The sequence below is a fragment of the Artemia sp. Qi Xiang Cuo genome, chromosome 3 (assembly GCF_049724085.1).
Source record: "Artemia sp. Qi Xiang Cuo chromosome 3, ASM4972408v1, whole genome shotgun sequence".
NCBI classification, from domain to species: Eukaryota; Metazoa; Arthropoda; class Branchiopoda; order Anostraca; family Artemiidae; genus Artemia; species Artemia sp. Qi Xiang Cuo.
In genome coordinates, this window is record NC_142796.1 from 24,525,993 (window position 1) to 24,550,966 (window position 24,974).

At 35.7% G+C, this 24,974-nt stretch overlaps 1 protein-coding gene across 1 annotated transcript in view; it reads left to right on the forward strand.

Annotated features, from left to right (window-relative positions):
* The window catches only part of LOC148953903 (meiotic recombination protein DMC1 homolog), a 117,500-nt gene extending 96,032 nt beyond the window's left edge, over window positions 1-21,468 (forward strand). The window contains exons 5-8 of the mRNA XM_089085687.1: window positions 5,879-6,044; window positions 13,820-14,002; window positions 18,041-18,150; window positions 21,307-21,468. Coding sequence (XP_088941813.1) covers window positions 5,879-6,044; window positions 13,820-14,002; window positions 18,041-18,150; window positions 21,307-21,376 — 529 coding nt within the window. The 3' untranslated portion in view covers window positions 21,377-21,468. The remainder of the gene's footprint in view (window positions 1-5,878; window positions 6,045-13,819; window positions 14,003-18,040; window positions 18,151-21,306) is intronic.
* The last annotated feature ends 3,506 nt before the right edge of the window (window positions 21,469-24,974 follow it).

Consider the following 24,974-nt stretch of genomic DNA (forward strand, 5'->3'; position numbering starts at 1 on the left):
GGCGCGCCGCCGGCGCGATCAATGTTGACCGCAAAAATTAATGTTTTCATCAGTCTTTCTCAAATCACAGCTTACATTTACAACAGAGTCGAGCCTATTCAATAGAGTTCAAAAATTCACAAGTCGCTGGTTGGAAACTGGTCTTCTTCGTTATTCATCAAGAGAAGTAGAAATCTGGTAGAAACGAAATGGCTGTGGCGTTTTAGAACCCTTGTATAATACGAGTAGTTGAAGTATCTATTAGCTATGTATTCTTAACATAAATAATTATCAAAATTAGCAGGTCTTTCATCGAGCATTACTGCATACAAAACTTCAAATACCGTATCACAAAATTCGTCAGTTATCTGGGTAAAAACTTTGAATATAACTTTGAACTTAGAAGATTAATTTTTTCATAATGCCCTTTGAGTTTCTGTTTTTGCCCATTTAAAACATTTTAATTGGGCGAATTCGTTTTTTTTTGTTTTTTTTTTTTTTTTTTTTTTTGCTCTTTTGGATTCCAAAAAAGCCTTTTTGTATTAAAAACTGGTTTTTAAATACAATTTAAAAAAATGAATTTTAAAGTTTTTTGGCTTCTTTATATAATATATTTAATTTAGGATAAGGCTGAACTGCTGCTTTTTTATTGCTTTTTGGCTGCTCTTTTGATATTATTCATTTTTTCTTTTGGAGATTCATTCCAAATTATAAACTGATAAATACTTAATATCGGTCAAATTATAAACTGATGTAAAATGAGTAAATTTATCAAATTGAAAAATACATGATGAACACTTCACATGAGAACACTTCAATTACAATGAACCCAAAAACACTTAATGGTTTATTCGGTATGAAGAAAAATCAAGTGCCAGCTATTTTCTTAGGTAAAAAATGAAACGCTTATCCGTTTTAAATGTAATTAAATGAAATAATATGCAGACTGAAGTAGCTCCCGGAAGACGTTGAGATTTTCATCCTAGTTCGTCACTTTTAACCCATACAAAATGTTAAGGAGAGTTTGTACCATTTAATGAATCTAAGCTTTGACTTCCAAATGCTCACAAAAATTACTAAATTTATGAAAGTTGCAACAATAATCCACCTGAGATCAAAAAGCACAAAGACTCCTCTTTGATCCCCACAAAGGCTCAAAGCTTCTGTTATGGTAATTTCCGTTGAAATCCCCAAAGAGTTTCTTTTTAAAATAGCTTGCAAGCGTAGTAACGGGTATTTAGCCTTTTTTGCTTTTCTTCAAAGGTTTGAAAAAAGTGTTATAATATTCCAAATGTTACATTTGATATATTTGTGCATATTTTTGGTAATCATTTGTGGGGTGATTGAATTTTTCAAACCACTGTAGAGACGTAAGAAAGCTGCAAAATTTAATACCCTGATGGCACAAGACTGTCGAAGAATCTTCCTTGAGACTCCCATATGGAAGGCCTTTACAATGACCGGGCCTTTTAATGCAACTTGGGCACTGGACCAAGGGCGCCATTGTCATTCGAGCGCGACGATACGAGGGGATGTCGATATAGCTTTCTTCATACCAACTCATTTTAGTGTGAATGAATCTGCCTGGTACTTATGAATGAATGTTTTCAAAGTAAACCCGTTTCATCAATAAGAAAAAAAAGCGGGTTGGACGCATACATCCCTTTCCCTTTGGACGACAAAACTATGCGAGGGCTGTATCAAGTATAACTCGCGAAAATCTTGTAAATTTTTGTCAACTTTTCAACTTTTTGGCATCCCTGCTTTCAATAAAAAAAAACAAGGTACTATCACTTAAATATAATAACCCCCTATGCCCCCCCCCTCTGGATACAATCTTGATAGGATGCCGTCTCTGCTTTAAATAAAAAAAATAATTAACTTATTGGCACCCCTGCTTTAAAAAAAAATCGAGGTATTATTATTGAAATATGATAGCTAACACCCCCCCCTCTCTGGATACCACCTTGATAAGATGCCGTCTCTGCTTTAAATAAAAAAAAATTAACTTTTTAGGATCCCTACTTTCAATAAAAAAATTCGAGATATTATTATTTAAATGTAAGACCTCCCTACCCCCCTCTGGATACCACCTTGATAGGATCCCGTCTCAGCTTTCATTAGAAAAATAATTTACTTAATCATTAACTAGGTTACTATGTGGTTCAAACAAACACGCAAATTAACGTTAAACAGCTTAGTGTTCCTTGAAAAAAAAATTGAGGGTATGGGTAAAGGTGTACAAAGACAACAACAAAAATGTTTAAATTATTCAGATATACCTCAAATTATTGGAAAACTGAGTCATAGGTTTGCCATGGTATTCAATAAGATCCAAAGAATATTATTAAAAGGGAGAACACACAAAAGCCAAATTAGGCCAGTGGCCTTTGAGAAATCGCAAAATACCCAAGACAATGAACAAGTCCCAATGGGGTGTCCTGGGTCTATCAAAATATTTCAATGGTTTCCTAGGAAATTTGGTATAAATTTCTTCCATATCCGCTTCAAATAAAAAAAACTAATTATCTTTTTGGTATCACTACTTTCAATAAAAAAATGATGTATTATAATTTTAAAAGGATAGTCCCCTATCCCCCCCCCCCTATAGGCAATAATTCACATTTTGTTTATTAATCCTATTTTTGGGGTAAGTTCCATTTAAATATTTAATTACCCAACCTTGTAAATATCTTATTCTATAGCTAAAATTTTTCTCAATAGAAGGTTTTTTTTTGGGGGGGGGGGGCAAAAATGTCTCAGAAAGAAGATTGTATTTTCTATCCGGCGTTCAAAAATTGAGTCTTAAACATTAAGAAAATCTTATCTAAAAACAGCAAAAAGAAAAATAAAAAAATCTGCAAACTTACAATTCAGCTGTAGAAACAATCTGTCGCCTGTCAATTTCAAAATCCAACTGAAGGCTGAAGCTGTATAGTAGTGAATGCGTTCTATAATTCTATTCAACTTGAAAATAAAATTATTTACTACGAATGATGTTAGAAATAACAATCGGAAAATTGTATTCGAAATTACTGAAACTAATTTAATAGATACGACACTGTTTATTGACAAAATTTGAAAAACTGTGTAAATTACAATATTTGCAATCGCATATTGCATCTGGCAGGTTCTTATTCAAAGTAAGAAAAGAGACGAAAATTAAAGAATGAGAGAGTAGTGAAGAATTATGGTATGCAAAGTAATATTTGGCAGGGAAAGTCACTGGTGATAATTCGCTAGGTGTGGCACCGTGATTTCGTGATTTTCGGAGAACCAAATTTTTTTTCGGGGTTAAGCATAGATAGTTGGAGAAATACTCAGGGATCTGGGAGTTTCGAACGCTTTGTTTGATTTTTAATCTGAAGAAGTGAAATGCCATACAACGTAAGCCAGAACAGCTCTGAATGTATGTGATCTACACTAATAATTTAAAGTCAACCGAACGCCGCTGCCTCTGTCGGCAGCGGCGTGCCGGCGGCGTGCCGGCGACGTTACAACACTTTGGCGGCGTTCGACCGGGCCTCTTGTCGGCGGCGTTCGATCGATCCGCCGGCGTGGCGTCGGGGTCTATATATATATATATATATATATATATATATATATATATATATATATATATATATATATATATATATATATATATATATATATATATATATATATATATATATCCATTTAACCTAATTAAATATTGTCCATTTAACCTAATCTCTTTTTTCGTTAATTATTTCCCTTTTTTCAGTATTTTTTTCATTATGTTTTCATTTCATTTTAATAATAAATAGAAAGGTAGTGTGGTCTAAGAAATTGATTCACTGGTCTTCGGAAGAAAAAATCCATCACCAGTTGCTTAAGCTTTTTTGGTTAGTTTCAACTATCTTAGATTTTGGAGGCAACTCTGCCCCCTCCCGAAAAACGTATGTATACTTCCCAATAACAAATACTATATGTAAATAATGGGCACATTTCACAACTTTCTGCAAATTTCATCCCTGGGGAATGTCGGGGGTCATGTTATCCTGAAAGGCATAGTTATTGGACCTTTTAACTGTTATTAGTCATTGGACCTTTTAAGCTGTCCTAGCCGAGTGGTAAGCCCACCGGAGTGGAAATTCTGAGGTCAGGGGTTCGAGTCCTAGTATTACCGATTATACGGTTCGTGGGACAGGTGTCGATAGTGTGACCCTGCAGGCTCGGCCAGATTTAACCCAGCTCTAAATATGTAACTGAAAAAATTTGGGGGAAAACATGGGAATCGTTGGGTGATTTGCCCCCAACCACGCATTGCACTTCCGACTGAAGGCATTGAATCTGGAGATGGGTACCTGCGCAACGAAGACCTTTGGTCAGCATGTGAATTTTTTTTCCTTTAAACTATGACGAAAAACTGAGTCCCAAAATTTTAAAATTTTGATCGGATGACTTTTGGGAGAAAAGGGGGTAGGAAGGGACCTCCAATTTTCTTGGCCAATTAAAACGGGCTCCAAAAATTTTAGTTTCCGTTCAATTGAGCCTTCGCTCAATCTTATAGACAATTGGCTTGATACGATCACCCCTAGGAAGAACTAGGAACCCTAGAAAAAAAAATGTATCTGTTTCCTTTCTTCAAGCAAAAAATGAAAAATTCCAGATTTTTGAAACTTATACAGTGGAGCTTGAAACTTATACAACTGATACGCTGAATCTGACGGTGCAACTTTCAGTAAGATTCCTTGACTTTTGGGGGACGTTTTCCCCCTTTTTTTAAAAATCAGGTAAATTTTCTCAGCCTAGTAGCCTCTGATGCGTAACATTCATGGGCACCCATAAGCTGAATTCCAGGGGGGGGGGCAAACCTGATCTAATTGGCACTTTTAATGTTATATAATAGAAATCTCAGAACAAAAATATAAAAATAAGGTAACATCATTAAGCCAGGGGGTGGGTGCCCCCCTGCCCCCCCCCTTATGGGCGCCCATGGTAACATTAAACACAATGAATCTTACATATTTGGGATCATGAAAATCAACCAATATATTTCATGTATCTATTGTTACAAAATTCCGTTTTTCAGAGTTTTGGTTACAGTTTTGGTTATATATATATATATATATATATATATATATATATATATATATATATATATATATATATATATATATATATATATATATATATATATATATATATATATATATATATATATATATATATATATATATATATATATATATATATATATATATATATATATATATATATATATAGTAAAAATAGAAGAATATTGTGATTGTGTTGTTATGCTTCATTTGCAGTTTTTCTAAGGCCCCAAATGGAATAGTTTTTTTTTCGGTGGTAAAAACTGAAATTATAAAAAAAAGTCTAACCAGTCAGGGATATATAATCTGTCGTGCAAGGAATAACAAGAATCAATGCAAGAATGAATCACTTGGGACATAATGAATCATTTGAGCTAGAAAAAATTACGCGATATGGTAGCCGTGTATGTGGCGTTTCAACAAGATAAATGATATGCCATTCCTAATTGATTCTATTTTTTTCACTTTTATTCCATCCCTACGTCCCTTTTTTGGTATTTTTTGATGAATCCAGATCCAATGCCCCGTTTTTATGTTCTACTGCTCCTAGTTCTTATGAACGAATAAAGTACAATTTTTGGTAGAAATGTTGCTATATAACGAATTAAATTTAAACAGTACAAAATTTGAGATTAATTTGAGGTGTTACTTGTAGCTTTCGGCAAAGTCTAAAATGTCAGTATTTATTTTTTATATTTCTTCTTTTCTTCTTACAAAACGATTTTATCAATTTTTTTACGATTCTTGACACTTGCATTTTAACCAAAGACTTCTTCAAGTTTTGTACACAAGTATTAACACTTAAATCTTGACCTTAGCCGTCCTGACCGTTTGAAAGACATAGCGAGCCATTACAATCTCGATGAAGAGGCTGTCCTTGAAAATGTTTTATACGCAAGAGCTTTCACTTCTGAGCATCAATTTGAGCTGCTAGATGAAGTTGCTGGTAAACTTCATGAAGAAGCGGGGATCTTCAAACTCTTGGTAAGTTGGCAAACCTCGTTTAATTTGAACTATCTCAGGTTTATCTTAGGCAACAACAATATGCGTTTTTTAATTGTCTCTTATTGCCTTTTGTTTACCAAGTAGGCATTTAAGGTTTAAGAGGATATGGTATCTTAAAATTATTTTGTTAGCCTCAGTGTTGGGTTACAGCCACAAAGACGAAAGTTTCCTTGGTGAATTTTCCGAGGGTACTAGCTCAAGATGAACTTTAAAAAGAATATTATGCTCCGTTTAATCGAAAAACAAAATTCACACTTGGTTGGTCTAAGATGTGAAAAGTAATAGGAGGCTACGTCCCAATATTTTTTGTCCCCTAGATTTTGAAAATACCTCTTTTGGGGATTTTCACTAGGCTATTCAGAAACTAGGGAACGTTTCCGTCTGACGCCACTAGACGCGCGGCGATCATGTATGTTTTGGTATGCGCGTGCTCGTAGCTTTAGTCGGCATCCAGCCAGGGTTGCCACCGGTGACACTTTAGTGTCACTTTTGACACTTTTTTAAAAATGGCACTTTTTTGGACACCTGACACTATTAGGACACTTTTTAGCAAACGTGGTACTTTTTTTGCTAAGTAGCACTATTTGACAAATAAGAATTTTTTCAGACAAAAAACCGGAAGGAAAACTGTCAATGTAGATATGCATCGATATCCTTTTTCTGTCAGTTAAGATTCTTATCTTAACTCCGCGCTCGGCAATTATTGGATGCAAGAATCTTTCTGTGCGGTGAAAAACATAAACGTATTTGTCTGTATCTGTGTGTAGGAAATTTTTATATTCTTATTCTTATCACTGATAAGCGAAGATCATCCATTGATCTTCGGTACGAAATACTTGGCAATGAAGAGGACAGGGATAGACATTTAACTACAATGTGGTGGAGAAGCCTTCAGTTGTTTTCAGTTGTTTAGCTCAACTATTTTCTGTTGTTGCAATAATTTGTAGGCTCATAGACGATAAACCGGTCAAGCAGCTTGCAATTCTTGAGTGGGTCCGAATTCAATTTTTATGTTTTATTAGTTGAGGGTTGACTACAATTCAAAGAAGAAAAGAGCAAGAAAAGCTAAGAGTGTATTTTTGCGCCACTTGGTTAATAGCTGTAACTATGTTAACCAGTCACTTGGCTAGTGACTGCATAACTTTGCGCATCTCTCCATCGATTTCCGTGACTGGAGCTCTTGAAGCCCAGTGACTGACAAGCTCACTGGTGACATTGCACAACGACTCAGCAACGCAAAAACATCTACTGAGCTCACTGGTGTCCCACAAGAATATCTAGTGACCTCTTCAATGACTGGGCCAGTGACGCAAAAATGCGCTCTAACATTTCCGTTCATACTTTTCATATTTTTTCTTCGAACTCTTGGCAATGGACAAATGAATATTCATGCATAATCATTATTCTAAAAAAAAATTGATACCCAAACTTCCATTATCTTTAATCCTATGCAATCATTAACAAAATCATAATCTAATTTCACTTTTTTTATTACTTAAATTTATGTTACATCATTACATAAATTGAATTTGGACGCACTTCCTCATTTTAGTTATTTTATTCCCACTAATATTTGATTGTAAATGTGCCTTCACGCTAATACACTTAATGCTCGTTTTTTATTATAAAGGTGCTTTCATGTTGATACTTAAAATGCTAGTTGACTGTTCCTATGCCCTAGTCCCTGGACACATCGTAAAGAAAAATTTACTGGGAGTAGCGAGAGTTTTCGTGAAACTTGTTCTATTCAGGTTGTGATAAATAAATTAGATGATATAGCTGTCTTATTGTTTTTTCACTAGTTTTTTCCAAATCAATTATTTGAAAGAGTTAGTGTCTGAATCACTATTAGTTTTGTTTATCATAGGGTCATCAATAGCTACGATCTACGTTCGTGGCATCCTCTTCAACATTTTCGGAGAAAAGAAAAGTTTCAAGTGCCTGAATGCACTGTAATATCCAGATAGTTCATTTCATGGAAAAATTGCATTAAAAATTCTCAATGTAGATGAGTATTGCTGCCCTTTTTTTCCGTTTTCTCAAAAGAAAAAAAACTGAAGGGTTTTCCTCTTTTCTTTTCCCGTTCCTTTTTCTACTCTTAGAATAAAGACTGCTCAGAAAAAAAGAGAAGAAAGTACTCTGTGAGACGAGTTCCCATTTTATACAGTAAGCACCATTTGTGTTTTAGCGAGTTTTTAGGAGGGGGGCTGGAAAGTTGACAAGAGTGGAAGTGCTGCACAAACCCGGAAATCAGCACCGACTAAGTAAAAAAAAAAAAAAAAATTATAGTTGATAGATAGCATTAGATCCAACATTTCATGTTGGAGAATTTAAAGACACGGGAAACCACGTGGGGTTGATCCCAAGCGGAATGGCCAATATTTTCAATACAAAAAGCTTGTTGATAATAGCGCGAGCGACGCGAAGCGTCGCGAGCGGCAAATTTTTGGAAAATGACACTTTTTATACAAAATTGACACTATTTTGCCTCCCAAAGTGGCACCAAAAAAACTGGCCGAGTGGCAACCCTGCATCCAGCCGTGAGAACGAGAACATCTCCGCACTGCCCGTTTTCCCAATATTCCAATTTAAAATGTGCGCTGCAATTGCAAATCCCGCCGTAATACGGTCCGTAATACGGTTTTTGTTAGCAAAAAAACGATAGAAATTCATCGGCAACTGTGCGAAATGTATGGCAACGAAGTAATGAATGAAAGTTCAGTGCGAAAATGGTGTATCTGGTTTAAAAATAGCCGAACCAACGTGCATGATGAAGAGAGGAGTGGACGCCCGAGCATTGTGACAGACGATCCTCTCGCCAAAGTTGATGAGAGGATTCGTGGGACTCATTCAAATGGGAGATTTTCCCACATCCACCCTACAGTCCCGACCTAGCACCGAATGATTTTCACTTTTTCCCGAAGATGAAGAACTGGCTAGCGACACAGCGTTTTGATGACGACGACGAGCTCCGAGCGTGCGTCACCGAGTGGCTGAGATCGCAGGCGGTGGATTTCTATGATGAAGAAATTTTGAAGCCTCTCCACCACTACGATAAGTGCCTTAATTTGTTTGGTGACTATGTAGAAAAGTAGCATTTTAGTCACTCTTTCAGATGTATATAATAAAATATTTTTCCTGTGCCTAGTTTTTGTTTTATAAAAAAACGTTCCCTACATTCTTAATAGCCCTCGTACCATTCTGTTAAGTAATCAGTCGTTCAATTGATTTATCCACCGTCATCCAAAGCCTAGAAAATGTATTTTAAGAAGGTACAGCTTTTGGTAATCTAATTTTGAGAGGAGACATTAATTTTAATTTAAATGACGACTCAAATCAATGTTGATTTCATTTTGTATATGATTTATGTGGCATCCACCACGTCAGTTATCCCACCACGGTCTATGTTCTAGACATAGTACGCCGGTTAATGAGATTTCTTTCTTTTTCTTTTTGATTGCCCATAAAAATCAGTACCAGGGGTCCAAAATTTGCTCGACACGGCACGCGAAGGCAATGCGTAATTTTCTCAAAATACTCATTGCAATAACTATCGCGTTATTTTTTGTTAGCTGTCAGGACTCATTCATCATCTTGTATAATTTTGCATGACATCATAGATACTAAAAAAAAATTTCCAGCTTTTCCCGAGTAATTGTATTTTTGCTTAGTTACGTTGTTTGGTAATTCAGTAACAACCAGGCATGCTCCATAGCAGATACCCTCTAAAATTTCCGAACCCTCTAAAATATACCCTCTAAATTAGAGGGTATTTTAGAGGGTAATTTAGAGGGTAAAAGATACCCTCTATTTTAGATATACTCTATTTTAGAGGGTAAGATATACTCTATTTTAGAGGGTAAAAGATACCCTCTAAAATAATTATGCATGAGCATAATTATTGTGTTATCCTTTAGTTTCAAGTCATAGGATGGCAAATCGGCAATCCCAATTAAAAATTAAGTAATTCTGGTGTCAATCAAATTCCTCTTTCCTGTTTATCCTTAACAAACACTAAAATAATACATTTCTTCATTCCATTGTAATTTACGATTTTTTTACAATTTAATTTGATTCTCGCTGTCTCTCGTCCCATGCCTTTTGCTCTCCAAAGCCATTTGTCATCATTTATAATTTTACCTGCGTTATAGATACCAGAAACGATACGACCAATTCCAGGACAAAATATTGTAATTTGCTCTTTACGTATTAGTATAATTATCGCGTAATTCTCTAGCTTTAAGTTATAGGGTGACAAATCTGTAATTTCAATTGGATTAAGAAATTCTGGCGTGAATTCATTTTCTCCTTCCTGTGTATCTTCGTAGACTCTTAAATAACACGTCCCTTCATTTCAGGGTGGTAATTAAGAATTCTCCATTGAATTAAGAATTTCTGGCGTTAATTCCTCTTTTCTGTCTTTCCTTCAGAGCGCTTAAAAAACATGTTCCTCCATTCCATTGTAGTTTTGATGTCTTCTAACTCCAGATCGTTGTGCAACATTTTGGTTTGTAAATCAATGTGATTTACCCCTTTCTGCTTCTTCCATGCCTTTTGCTTCAGCTGTTCGGAGTCATTCGTCATCTTGTGTAATTTTGCATGCGCCAAAAGTGATACTACCAACCCTGGGAAAAAGTTATGTAATTCTTGCTCTTTAAATGTGACAATTTTCAAAAATAAAAATTGGGGCCGTTTTTGAGAAACATGCATAAATAAACACATAAATGCATACATAAACAATTCTTCTCTTAAAGAGAGTAGGTTAAATTTTTTTATCATAGGTAGCGCAATAGCGCTTCCTAAGCAAAGAGCGAGGTGATGAAAAACCCTGGGAAAAAGTTATGTAATTCTTGCTATTTAAATGTATATAAATGGATGTCACTCGAATGATAAATTTGTTTCCATGATTAAGGTTCTAAGTAAATTTTCTCAAGCTTGTGACCCATCTACATCGTTATCCAGGTCAGAAAAGCTCTGTGTGACCATTTTCAAAAAAAATTAGGGCCGTTTTTGAGAAAAATACATAAATAAACACATAAATGCATACATACACAATTCTTCTCTTAAAGAGAGTAGGTTAAAAAAAAATTCTATCATAGGTAGCGCAATAGCGCTGCCTAAGCAAAGAGCGAGGTGGTGACAATGTATTACTTTTTATTTTTTCACCAATGCACTCCGTACTTCGAACTGACTAAAAGGCAGCTTGTATGTGCTACTACTGCTATTAATACTGCTGCTACTTTTGTTACTACTACTACCAATACAGCACCACTACTGCTACTACTTCTACTACTACCTCTACTAGTATGATACTAGTACCATTAAGGCTAAGCGTATGAAGGTAAAAATTTGAGACGATATTAAGGGAAAAATTGAAATAATTCAAAACACACTATGTGAAAGCAGATTGTCAAAAGAGCGTACATTAAGAATGGATTTGGGTATTAAGTTGGAACTTTCAGAGACTGCTTAAAAGGAAAGATCAAGTGACTAAAAGCGAATTTGTGCAAGGTACTGTTAATACCACTACCACTGCTACTTGTGCGATTACTTCTACTCCAACTACTACTTCTATTGCAAGTACTTGTAAGGCTAAAAGTATTAAGATGAAAATTACAGGAAGAGTTTTGGGGAAAGCAGAACTAAATTAAAACTATGAATATACAAGTTATCAAAAGGGCATATCGACAATGTCATAGCAATGGTTAATTGTGTTAAGATGAAACTTCCAAGGCTTGATGAATGGGATACCCAACTAACCAAATGGCAATATGTTAACGCTACTGCTGCTACTAGTACTAGCGTTATTAATGTTAGTTCTACTACTAATACTACTACTGCAGTGACTAATATTGCAACTATGCCTAAGGGTATGAAGTTAAAATTTTCAGGGAATATTCAGGGGGGAAGTTGAACTGAATCATAACATGCTGTCTGTAGGCAAGTTGTCAAAAGGGTGTATCAGTAATAGCTTAGGAACGGTTTTGGGTGTGAAGTTGAAACTTGAAGGGCTTGTTGTGGGGGATGTAGAATTAAGCAAAAGGCGATATTTGCATCCTAATACTACTGCTTTTACTACCACTACTGCTGCTACTAAAATTACGACCGCTACTACTACTACCGCCGCCACTATTACCACGGGTATTTCTACTACTGTTACCAAAGCTAAGAATATTAAGGCGAACATTTTGGGAAATATCGACACAGTATTGAACCAAATCGAAACACTGCACATACTCGTTGTCAGCAGGACGTATCAGCAATGCTTTAGGAACACTTTATGCTATTAAGTTAAAACTTTCAGCGTGTGCTAAGTGGGATGATGAAGAAAAGCAAAGGAGCTATTTGCATACTGCTACTGCAACTATTGCTACTAAGTATGATCATGTAGATTGTGAAAAGGTTGACCCAGCAATGTCTCAGAAAGGACTTAAATTAAAAGGTTGGACCTTTCAGGGTAAGCTGTGACGGATTGTGAACTAAACAGATGGCACTATGTGTATGTTATTAATGCCACTGTTATGATTGCTGTAGCTAATAACGCTAATGGTATTAAGGTGAAACTTTTAGGGAACGTCTAGGGGGATTTTTAAATGAACAAAAAACTATATGCATGTAGGTTTTCAAAAGGTCATATAAGCAATATGACAGGCAGAGCAGTGATATCATAGATAGCAATATCATAAAAACTTTTAAAGGAGCTCATTCAATTGGAAATTAAAGGCTCTGGTGTCTTTTTTAAGAATCAGAAGGGATTGGAGAGCGAGCCACCCTCCTCCAAAGCGTTTTAATTCTCCAATAACTTTTCCATGAACAAAACTATGTCAGTCAAAAACGAACATAAATTAATTCAAAAAACAATTTTCCCCAAAATAATTTTTCAATGAAAAGTAAAGAGGTACTTAATCCAAAAATGAGCAGAAATAAACTCAAATAATTTTCCAAGTGTAAAACTACCACAAATGAAACTCAAAACGAACAGAAATTATAATAAATAACCGAGTCACACTCAAAACGAGCAGAAATTAGTATGAGTAGGGCTGATATCCCCCATGTCTTCTTAAAATCAGTACATAATTTATCCTTTAATGAAAAAAAAAGAAATGAATGTGGATTGAAAGCTTAATATATAAATATATACTGATAGTTATTCCTTAAAGAATGATCATTCGACATCAAAAGGAAATCATAAAAGAAAAATGGTGGGTAAAATGAAAGTGTGGGATTAATCATATGTCCTCTTAGATTTTTTGCTCTCCCCCCCCCCCCGTTTTTTGTGGGTATGTTTATTGAACATGTCAATTTTCGGTATTTTCACTGAAGAGAAAGAAAAAATGACAAATTTGCCCTCCTTCTAGGTTCAAAAAAACACTTTGCCCCCCCCCCTTCTCCCTCTAATTTTCAGGAATTGACGCCTCTGTAGTGTTTGACTGGTATACAATTAGAGACAAAAGGACCAGATCTCTTGTAAATACACGTAGAATCAAAATATACCAACCAATAATGATCTACTACTGTGATAGTAGACCATTGAAACCATCTTTATGTTTAGAACTCCTTGGGTTATACCGTTTCAAGAATCACAAAGGTAAAGGGGAGAGCCAGCATATCTATGTGCTTGTTAATCAATGCTTTTTCTAACCTTCTAGTTTTTCTAAAGTTGTTCAATGATTGTACATATTTCCTTAACACTTAACTTTAATTTTGATTGAATGGTTTGTTATTGTCTGTTTTCCTAATTGTCATTATTTCAGATAGTGGATTCGATTATGGCGCTGTTTCGAGTGGATTTTAGTGGACGTGGTGAACTCTCAGAACGACAACAGAAATTGGCCCAAATGCTTTCCCGGCTTCAAAAGATTTCAGAAGAGTACAATGTTGCTGTTTTCATTACCAACCAAATGACATCCGATCCTGGTGCCACTCTTACCTTCCAAGTACCATCGTTTTTTTTTTTTTTTTTTTTTTTTCTTGAAATCTTAATCGTACAACTTTTTGGGAAACTGGAAAGTAGTTGCATAGTCAGAATTCCATATTCAGAAGACTCTAAGCCTGTGGGGGGATGATGACTTCCTGTCACCTGGTGCATATCTCGGAGTGTCACGTGTACCGCACAGTTTCCCCATGCTTGACACACTCTCTAAAACGCTCTTAACAGCTCAGCTGCGCTTGACACGCGCCATCTGGTGTACATGATCTCTGAGAGAAAGCGACCCCTCGTTCAAGCCACTTCGTTGGCAGGAGTTGTTTTGGGAAAATGTCCTTTTATAGTCGTTTATGATAAAAATAAAAACAAGAACTAGTATAAGTACGTTACTAGGCAGGTTTCCAAGTTCGAGACCTCCAAACCCTCCTTAGCTACACTGCTGTCCAGAGGAGGGTCTCCCTTCTTAGCAGTAGTGTTTTTTGCATGGGATAATACCATTCCAGCATACCTTATCTGAATATGCCCCTCTAGATTCTACTAAATACCTTTTGGTGTTTTAAATTTAAAAATACCTTTTTAATGTTTTCATTAAGAAAATTGGAAAAAAGATAAATTTTCCTAAATTTATGTGAAATGAAGTCATCAAACAGTACGTGGTAACGAACTGTAAGTAAGGACTGACACAGCTCAATAGAAGTCGAAACTCTAAAAAAGAAATTTTGATATAACTAGATATATCAAAAGTATCAGCTTATTATGCTGATTCGAAATATATAAATCAAACAGTTCGTGGTAACGAACTGTAAGTAATCAGCAATACGGTTCAATAGTTAACGAAAGTCTAAGAAACAGTCTTGATAACAGCAAATGCATGAAAAAATTGAATTTTGATGTTTATGCAAAATATGTAAAATTGATCAAATTTAATGGAACCCATCAAAAGCTAAGAGCCTGAGAAAATTTTCCCAATTTTGATAAAGTGGGAAACCCAAAAAATAGAGCAATCTTAATGAAAATCACTGCATCAGATTCAGCATACCAGAGAACCCTACTGTAGAAGCTACAAGCTCTTATGTCCCAATTCCAAGGTTGCAAGAAAGATAACAAATGCGTGTTTATTTGTTGTTTTTTTTTGTTTTTTTTTCCCATGGGTGATCGTATCGAATCAGTGATCGTAGAAGCTCGAGAAAGGGCTTATTTGGTCTAAAATCAAAAGTTCTAGTCCCCTATTTAAGTGACCAAAAACAATGGAGGGTCGCTAGCCCCCCTCCTATGCTCATTTTTCTCAAATATTACCCGATCAAAATTGAGAGGCACCTCAATTTAAAAAATTGAGAGGCACTTTCAATTTTAATGACGACTAAAAATTTTAGCCGTCATTTACTACATTTTATTTGACAACACTGACGAATGATTTAAATTTGTGGACGATTTGTCAGCCTTGCTGAAATACCTCATTGAGAAATCTCAAGCAATCCCTCAGTTCGATAGTGATTTAACAGATAAAATTCAATTATCAGTGCAGTACAAACGGGCTCTAGGTTACTGTGAAGAAGAAAAAAGTGATGCGCTTCAATCCTCTAAAAAGAGATGTTGCTTGCCCCGACCCCTGGTACCCTACCACGTTGACTGCAGTTGTCCTTGGTGTGACATTCAGTGACGATTGTTCGTTCGGGCCACACGTCACGAATCTTGTGAGAAAGGGCAACTACGCGCTGCGATCCTTAACTTCACTGCGTCGATTGGGGTTTTCTATAAAGCAATTGCTGATCGCGTACACGTGTTACGTACGCCCTCTGCTTGAATATGCGTGCTCAGCTTGGGGGCCTCAAGTGCATAACATCGACTTCCTTAATGATGAACTTGAGGCAGTGCAAAAACGAGCCCTAAAAATCATTCTAGGAGTCAAGTATGTTACATATGATTCAGCCCTCGTAGCTCTACAAATCCCAATACTTAAAGAACAAAGGTATCAGCTGATGTGCAAATTTTGGCACTCCGTTCTTTCGAGTGATAAACACCGATCCCTGCTACCCCCCGCCGCCACAGTCAACAGAAACACACGCCACATGAATAAGCTGGAACCAGTACGCTGCAGGACAAATCGTTTCAGCAATTCATTCATTCTTTTTTTTTACTAGTGTTATTAATCGTACTTAGTGTATATATATTTATTGATGTAAAGGGTAGCGTAATTTAGTTGCGGTGTGAGCCGTAACTACGACAGCTATTTTTATTAAATGAATCTTGAATTCTAATTAAACGGCCTTTGGGATTCAGGAGTCACTCTGAAAGAATTGGAAACAAACTTGAGCTTTAGCGCGAAGAGCGAGGCATTGACGAGGGGGTGACCCCTCTCATATATGTAGCAATATCTGTTCGTTTTAAGTTTTAATGTTGCTCCTTACTTAGAGTTGAAAATTGTTTTTTTATTTAATTTCTTTAAGTTTAACATTATCCACCAAAGGCTACGAGCATGAGAAAATCTGCATGATTTTCGAAAAAAAAGAAACTCCCCCTAAACGTCAAAGAATCTTAATAAAAATCACACCATCGGGTTCAGTGTATCAGAGAATCCTACTGTAGTGGTTTCTAGCTACTATCTGCAAAAATGTGGAATTTTGTATTTTTTTGGAAGAAGAGAGATCACAGATGCGTGTTTATTTGTTGTTTTTTTTTTTTTTTTGTTTTTTTCATGGGTGATCGTACCGACCCATTGGTCTTAGAATATCGGTAGAGGGCTCATTCGAACGGAAATTAAAAGTTATAGTGTCTTTTTTTAAGTGACCAAATATGATGGAGGGCCACTAGGCTTCCTCACACGCCCATTTTTTCCAAAATCGTCCGATCAATATTTTGAGATAGCCATTTTGTTCAGCATAGTTGAAACGCCTAATAACTATGACTTTGGAGATAATATGACCCCCCACAGCCCATTGGGAAAGGTCTTTAAGTTTCAAAAATTGCAAAGGTATTGAGTAGGATACAACCCTTCATATACAGAATAATTTCTGTTCGTTTTTAGTTGTAATGTTGCTCCTTACTTTCAGTTTAAAAAAAATTGATTTTTTTTATTTAATATCCATTAAGACGCAGTTTGAGTGGCCTTGCTAGTCGGTCTTTTTTAGTGCTGATAGCCTTGGAATTGGATTTACCAACCAACACCCATGGGAGACAATTAGGGGAGGAACAATTTTTATCCTCCTTTAATTTTGAAAACATCCTTTTTTTATATCTTCATATTTTTTTTTACTCCTAGCCCCCCCCCCTCTCTCCTACACTTTCGTGATAATGCCACTGCTAACCCCCTTTTCCCTCATGAAGTTAGCATTACTTGGATTAAACTACTCTTTTGCTTATTTCCACATATTTATATGCACAAAAGACATGCTGTGATTAAGCATTTATACGGACACGCTGAACGCTCCCTTTACCTCTACAGTAACAAGGCCAAAACTGCAGAGAATAAAGGAGGGCCAAAGGTTTAAAAGGTTTTTTTCGTTAGAAAAGTGTCATGTTTTTTTCTAGATATTGCCCTTTTTGTGCATTTTAGTTATCTCGACAGGTCATCAAATCCCCTGCATTCCCTTTCTTTTGGCGTACTGGGTGACACCCTTATGGTTAAGATTCTAGGAAACGTGGAATTTTTGTCAGAAACGAGGTCTTTTGAAAGAAGTTCATTTTACCTGTTTAAACGAACTATCGTGTATTTTATATATTTTTCGGAATTTCTCGTTGAAGCAGAAGAGGGGAGTATTCTGTTGACCCTCAAAAGGTTAATGCTCCCCTCAAATCTGGCATGTATGCTAAATTATATCAGAGGGAGGGGTGTACTTTGTAGATGTGCAACATTGGCGACTTGATATATAAGAACTCATAGGCAAAATTATATATATTTCTAGCATATAAGGTGGATTAAGCATGTTCATATATTACTGTATAAAAAGAAAATGCGTCAAAATGTGATTTTTCAAAGAGATGACATCACATTCCATACTTTTTTATTCTTGTTTTTAATTCTCAAGTTTTATTTAATCTTTTTTCACAGGCTGATCCTAAGAAGCCGATTGGGGGAAACATCATAGCTCATGCTTCGACTGTTCGCATTGCTCTAAGGAAAGGAAGGGGAGAAACACGTATTGCCAAAATTTATGACAGGTAATTTTAGGGGAAAGCAAAAATAAGGTTTTCAAGCTTTGCACGGGAACGGTTTTTTTTAAAGATTTGAATGTGAAAAAAATAAATTATTTTACATTTTATAGCAGAAAAATATCTCTTCATTTTGGTTTGTTGTTATTAGATTATGCCAGGTAAGTTTTAGGTACTGAAACATTTTAAACTAATCTTAACTTGTCTTCCGCTCCTTCTATGCCGTAAGCTCACTTCTGCAGAATCTGCAGCTCTGTAGAATCTAATGGTAATGACAGGCAAAGAAAGTCCACCTATTGAGTTGGACGTGGCAACCGACCGCTGTAGTTCATTTTCCCATTAACAAAAAATCTGTATTTTGTTCACTAGGTTGATTTTGTTTGTCACATGAACAAAGGGATCAGGAAGGGGTTTCTGAAAGGCTTGTTAGCATTGTCCTGAAGAAATAGAAAGGCCTTTTCTTTAGACAAAAGTTTCCACAATTTCTGTTGCAAAGCAAACAGTTTTTTTTGCAATTGAGATTTCGTAATACGCAGTACATGAAATATAGTTGAATAGTCTAAAGAGATTAAGTTTAGCGATACGCTGAAAAATTAACAGTTTGGGAAATGGTCTGTATTAAGTGTTTCAGATTAAGATTATTTTCAGTTTTGATTTCATCAATTTATTAGTCGTATCTAGCCCACATCCTCCAGAACAAGCCAATGTTTCACAGTTGTGAGATTGATGAACTATAAATGGGCTGTTACTTGTACTTGCTGCAGTACCTGGCGTCTTCTCCCTCACCTGGCATTTGACCAAAAGTTGGGCATTGGTCCAAATTGAAAATTTCTCTCTCTAAGTATTAACTTTTTCACCCAAGTTTTGAATTTTATAAATATGAAAACCCTTCTTAAAATAAAGATAAAATCTCGTTTTCAAAGATCCAAAAATAAAAATCATGGTTATTATATGACTTGGATTGCTTAGGTGAAAGATAAGACAATGGTGAAAGATAATGGTCGACAGCCGATGGATTTTACCATCTGTGCATGACGACCATAATGTATTATGCTAATTCACAAATCGATTTTGATTTCAAAAAACCTTACCCTTTCGATGCAAAAATCGGAAATGTAATTCAAAAAACTTAATTTCTATGCAATGACTAATGAGAACGTCATCTATCTTGATGAAAATAACTTTCTTACGACTATTTTAGGTAATAGTTATGTTATTTATATGTTAGTGTCATCTTAATAAATTTAAAGCTTGTGTATTTTATTTTCTTGACATTTGATTTTATGAAAATTTACGTATATTTTGGGGGTTATCAGAAGATGTACTAAATTAAATGGTTTCATATTATCAGAAACTTCTCAGATGTCTCTGTTCCCAGATCTCAGCCGAATATCATTCAAGTATCTTGGCTTATAAACAAATTAAGTATTTTTGTACGATTTACCGTTAAAAATTAAAAAGTTACAGAATAACTGTTACAGTTTATTGTTTTACGGCCCAGTGGAAACAGAATCACTTACCCAACATGTAACTTACAGGATGACGAAGACTGAAAAACGTTCTTGTTTTTTGCTTTTTGATGATTAATTATGAATATTTTTAATGATTAGTAATTATGATTAATTTTATTTTATTAATGAACGATATTTTTCGAGAGAAGTGTTCGTCTTTGCTGTCCTAGATACATTGAGAAAGCAGTTTTAATATCGAAAGTGATTTATGGAAAAAAGGGATAATAAAAATCGAAAAAAAGAAGGTGTTACCTCTCCTCATCGTGTCCTGGATTCTTTCCGAAGTCCTGGTATAAGGAAAAAATTGACCTCTCCTCATTACTTTTATCACACGCCCAGTTGAGATATATTCCTTCCCATAAAGGGGCAATGGAACAATCCTCCTCCTGCATATTGATCTGCAGGGAATTTCCCAAAAAGCTTCGTACTTTTTGACGTTTATTCCTCCTTTTTCCATCCCCTCCCGCATAAAGATATACTGATCCCCTCCCCCTAATAGTGAAAGAAAAACTTTGTTATACTCTATAACTATTACTACTGTATAATGTTATGTATAGCGATAATCGGTACTTCATACTTCATAGCTTCATTTCATTTTAATAACGTTTTGTATCCATAGTTCACTTTCTTTACTTTCTTATTTTATATTTATTTTGTTGTTGTGATTTTAAAACTTTTTGGTATTATTTTCACAACTTATTCTAGAAGCTGTTTTGTCTTGATAAGCAAGACAAGTCTTTTTGAAACGTCTTGAAAATGGCAAAACAGTGGCGTAAATTGTAATTTTCTCATGTTTCAATCCCTCCCTCAAACTGAAAAATTTTGATTCCCCGAAAACCAAAAAGACATTTACAATTAATGTATTGGTCCTGAATGATAAAAAAGAAATATCTCTATGACGTGCAGTAGAAAATTTGTATGCTTCTCACAATGTTCATAAGACCCATACTCTATTGCTACTTAGGCATAAATTTGAGTGCTAAAGTTTGGTTTCGCGTGTATACTGAATTGTTTGTCCTGAAAAATTAGCTAAACTGGCTATGCTAGAAGCCTGAAAATTAACGCAGAATAATTTTAGAACCTTGTGAATGGAATAAACAGAGCCGTTCAAAGTGGAGGAAAGGGGTAACCGGGGCGACTGCGACGGGTGATGTGGCTGGGAGGCTGCGGACTTTGATCAAAATTTTCACTTTTATTTCGCTTTTTTGTTATATTTGAGTCAGTAGAGGGGCGCAGTAGTTAATTTTTCCCCGTCCATCCCCAACTCTAGGAACGGCTCTGGACATAGACTATGAGAAACCAAAAAATATAATTTAAAAGAACTGGGAATGTAATATAAATACAGCAAGAATGCAATGGTCAAAGGCCGGAGCAATGCCCTAGCGAAGATGGGCGAAAAGACCATTTAGATATGGAGCCCTTCAATATATAATGGTCACCAAAAAGGAGAATAATCAATTTTGTCTTTTACTATCTAAATAAGTTTTCTATTTAAAACCTCGTTTTTTGGAGTAAATAAAAGTCAAAGAAGGCCCACTTAAAAAACAAAAAACAAAACTTGCATCTTTAAGGGCAAATATTTATATCAATTGCGTGTGGAGTCTCAAAAATTCTCTTTTTTAGTCTAATAAGATTCATTATTCTTTTCTTCCAGCCCAAATTTACCTGAGAGTGAAGCTACCTTCGCCATTACAAAATCTGGAATACAAGATGCAAAAGAATAATTTTGAAAGCTTTATTTCCTTTTTAACTTTTTTGGAGTCATTTACTTTTCAGTTCTTTTTATACATTAAGTTATATTAAAAGAAAGTGTTTTATGTTATCACTAATGTGTAATGACTAAGGGAATTTTTGCTTTTACCCGTAAGTCCCATAGTGGTACAGTGGGTTTGGTCTCAGCTTTGTAATACGGGACTAAGCGCTGAAACTCAGCTGCAGCAACACGAATTTGTTCCCAATGATGAGTATGTGGAAGCATCCCTGTGCTAATCCGAAGAAGAAAAAGAAGACCTTTAAATGGCTTGCTTTGTTTGGAAGTGACAAAACGGTTGCGGTAGCTGAAAAGACGGCAATATTTCATGAATTTTATAATTTCATCTAATTTACTCATATTTGGTGCTGATACTCCCATGTTAGCTACAAGAATCTGTTGAGGGGTCAGAGGCAACTTTGTGTCGTCAATGAGACATTTCCAAATGCCTATGTCATTCTGCTTCTAATATGGTGCGTCGTCCCTGCCTTTCTGCTTAAGAATTGACGAAGCGAGGGGGGATGGAGATCCTTTGATCCAATCAGTGCCTCTGGGTTTGGCTTGCACCAAATCAGGACTTAACTCGTTTTTGTACTGAATCAGGACTTACCTTGTTTTTTAAGTGGAAGCACTAATTTATTTTGATATCCATAGATTTCTCGCCGATTCTCCGGACAACTCTATTAGAAAAACTAGGGGATATTCAAGCAATGAAGCTCAACTTGTTTTTAATCTGTTAACCTTTTCTTTGTGTAAGCTTAGCTGGGCTTTCATTCAAACAAAAAGGCTTTAACTTTCTGCTTTGTATCTTATAAATCAATATCAACTTGAAATTAAGTTCTTATTTACCACTTTATAAGGGAAATCCCGCTCTACGAAAAGTTCATGAGAAATGACTGGCAGATTAAAAAGAAATGAAACTGAACCCGTTTCATTGACTTGCTGTTTCTCTGTAAGCTCAGCCATACTTGCAGAAAAGTAAATTGAAATAAAATAGTTGGTTGCATTTGAAGAAATTATAAAACTTAATAAACTGAATCTTGTATCTTTTTGGCGAAAGATTGAAGACTGAAAGACTGAAGGAAAGACTTATTTTGAGCATGCTGTGCGAAGAAAAATTTTTCAAAGAAAACTGAAAAACAGTAGGTTCTTTGCTGACACAGGCTAAAAGAAAAGGATAAGAAATGCAAGCAGAAAGTTATTTGTAGCCAAACTATCAAACTTGGAAACTTGAGATTTTCAGAAAAAATCTGCAACTTAATTTAAAGTAAACCACAGCCCATAGTAATCTAAAGTTTTAAAATGTGTTAAATTTTAAAGATAAAATGTTAAAGATAATTTATTAAACCTCATTGGCCTGCCATAAAAAAAGGAAAGAAAATGATCAAAAATGGGGTTCTTAAGGCCAAAAGAGAATACAAAAGAAACAAACAAAGCAAATATTCCGAGAGAACAACCACCTCTCTTCTTCAGCGCGAACAAAATAATATAAACAAGGAAAATGCCGAAGAAAAAAACAAACAATAAACAAAACAGGGAAAGTCAACAAAACCAATGAAAAAAACAGCCAAAAAATTAAAAGATAAATAAAATTCAGTAAAAGATAAAATTATAAGAATTAAAATCAAATACCTAACAACCATATAGCCTATATAGAGAGTTGTTGTAAAAATCACAGGCAGCGCAATCGCGCTAACTAAGTAAAGAACGATGCACCCACAACCCTCAGGGCAAAGGTTTTAAGTTATACCCTGGGGGCATATAAGAAAGATGTTGGCACAATGTATTATTTATTATTTTTATTCCTTTAGAGCAGGGCACTTCGTATCGATGAAGTTGTCGTAGAGACTTCGAAAAGTGCTCATTAAATTGGAAACTGGAGTGGCTTGTGCCCTATTTAATAGTCGAAAGTGATTGGAAGGTGACTAACACCCCTTCCAAGCCCACCATTTCCCAAAACACATCTAATTAAAATTTTGAGATAGCCATTTTGTTCAGTGTAGTTTATTTCCAGATAGAAATAATGTTTTTGAGGAGGACTCCCCCACCGCCCTCAGGACAAGGGTTTCAAGTTATGCCCTGGGACATATAAGAAAAATGTTGGCAAAATGTATTATTTATTATTTTCATTCCTTTAGAGCAGGGCACTTCGAATCGAAGAAGTTGTCATAGAGACTTCGAGAAGGGCTTACTTAATTGGAAATTGGAGTGGCTTGTGCCCTTTTTAATAGTCGAAAGTGATTTGCAGGCGACTACCACCCCTCCCAAGCGCACCATTTCCCAAAACACATCCAATCAAAATTTTGAGATAGCCATTTTGTTCAGCGTAGTTGATTTCCAGATACAAATTATGTTTTTGAGGAGGACTTTCTCCCACAGCCCTTAGGGCAAGGGTTGTAAATTTTGCCCTAGGGATATATAAGGTTCTTATAGAAGGCGTTCTCGTAGAAACTTCAAAAAAGGCTCATTCGATTTCAAATTCAAAGTGCTAGTGCCCTTTTTAATAGTCGAAAGTAAATGGAGGGCAACTAACCCCCATCTCATGCCCACATTTTCCCCAAACATATCCAAACAGAATTTTGAGATAGCTATTATATTCAATGTAGTTTTAAGTTCTGGAAATTAGGTCTTTGAGGATGCCCCCCCCCCCCTCATAGCCCTCAGGGCAAGGGTTGTGAGCTATGCCCTGGGGGCATATAAGGTTTATATAGAACGCGTTGTCGTAGAAACTTGAAAAAGGGCTAATTTGATTGGAAACTAAAATGGCTAGTGCCCTGTTTAATAGTCGAAAGTAATTGGAAGGCAACTAACACACCTCCCACGCCCACCGTTTCCCGAAACACATTCAATAAAAATTTTGAGACAGCCATTTTGTTCCACGTAGTTCAAAGTTCAGGAAATTATACCTTTGAGCAGGACACTCCCCCTACAGTCTTCAGGGCAAGGGCTGTCAGTTATGCCCTGAGGACAAATAAAGTCTTTATAGAAATCTTTGTCGTAGAAACTTAAAAAAGGGCTCATTCGATTGGAAATTCAAAGGGCTAGTGCCGTTTTTAATAGTCAAAAGTGATTTGAGGGCAACTAACCCCCCTGTCACGCCCACCTTTTCCCCAAACATATCCAATCAAAATTTTTAGGTAGCCATTTTATTCAACGTAGTTGAAGGTTTTGGAAATTAGGTCTTTAAGGATGAAAACCCCTCCTCTACACAGACCTCAGGGCAAGGGTTGTAAGTTATGTCCTGGAGGCATACAAGGTTTTTATTGAAAGTGTTGTTGTAGAAAAAAAGGGCTAGTGCCTTTTTTGATTGTTGAAAGTGATTAGAGAGTGACTAACGCCCCTCTTACGCCCACCATTTTCCCAAACACATCCAATAAAAATTTTGAGGTATTCATTTTGTTCAACGTAGTTGAAGGTTCTGAAAATTATGATTTTGAGGATGACAAACCTCCCAAACCCCTCAGGGCAAGGGCTGTAAGTTATGCCCTGGGGGTATATAAGTTTTTTTTATAGAAAGCGTTTTCGTTGAGACTTCAAAAAGGGCTCATTCGATTGGAAACTGAAAGGCCTAA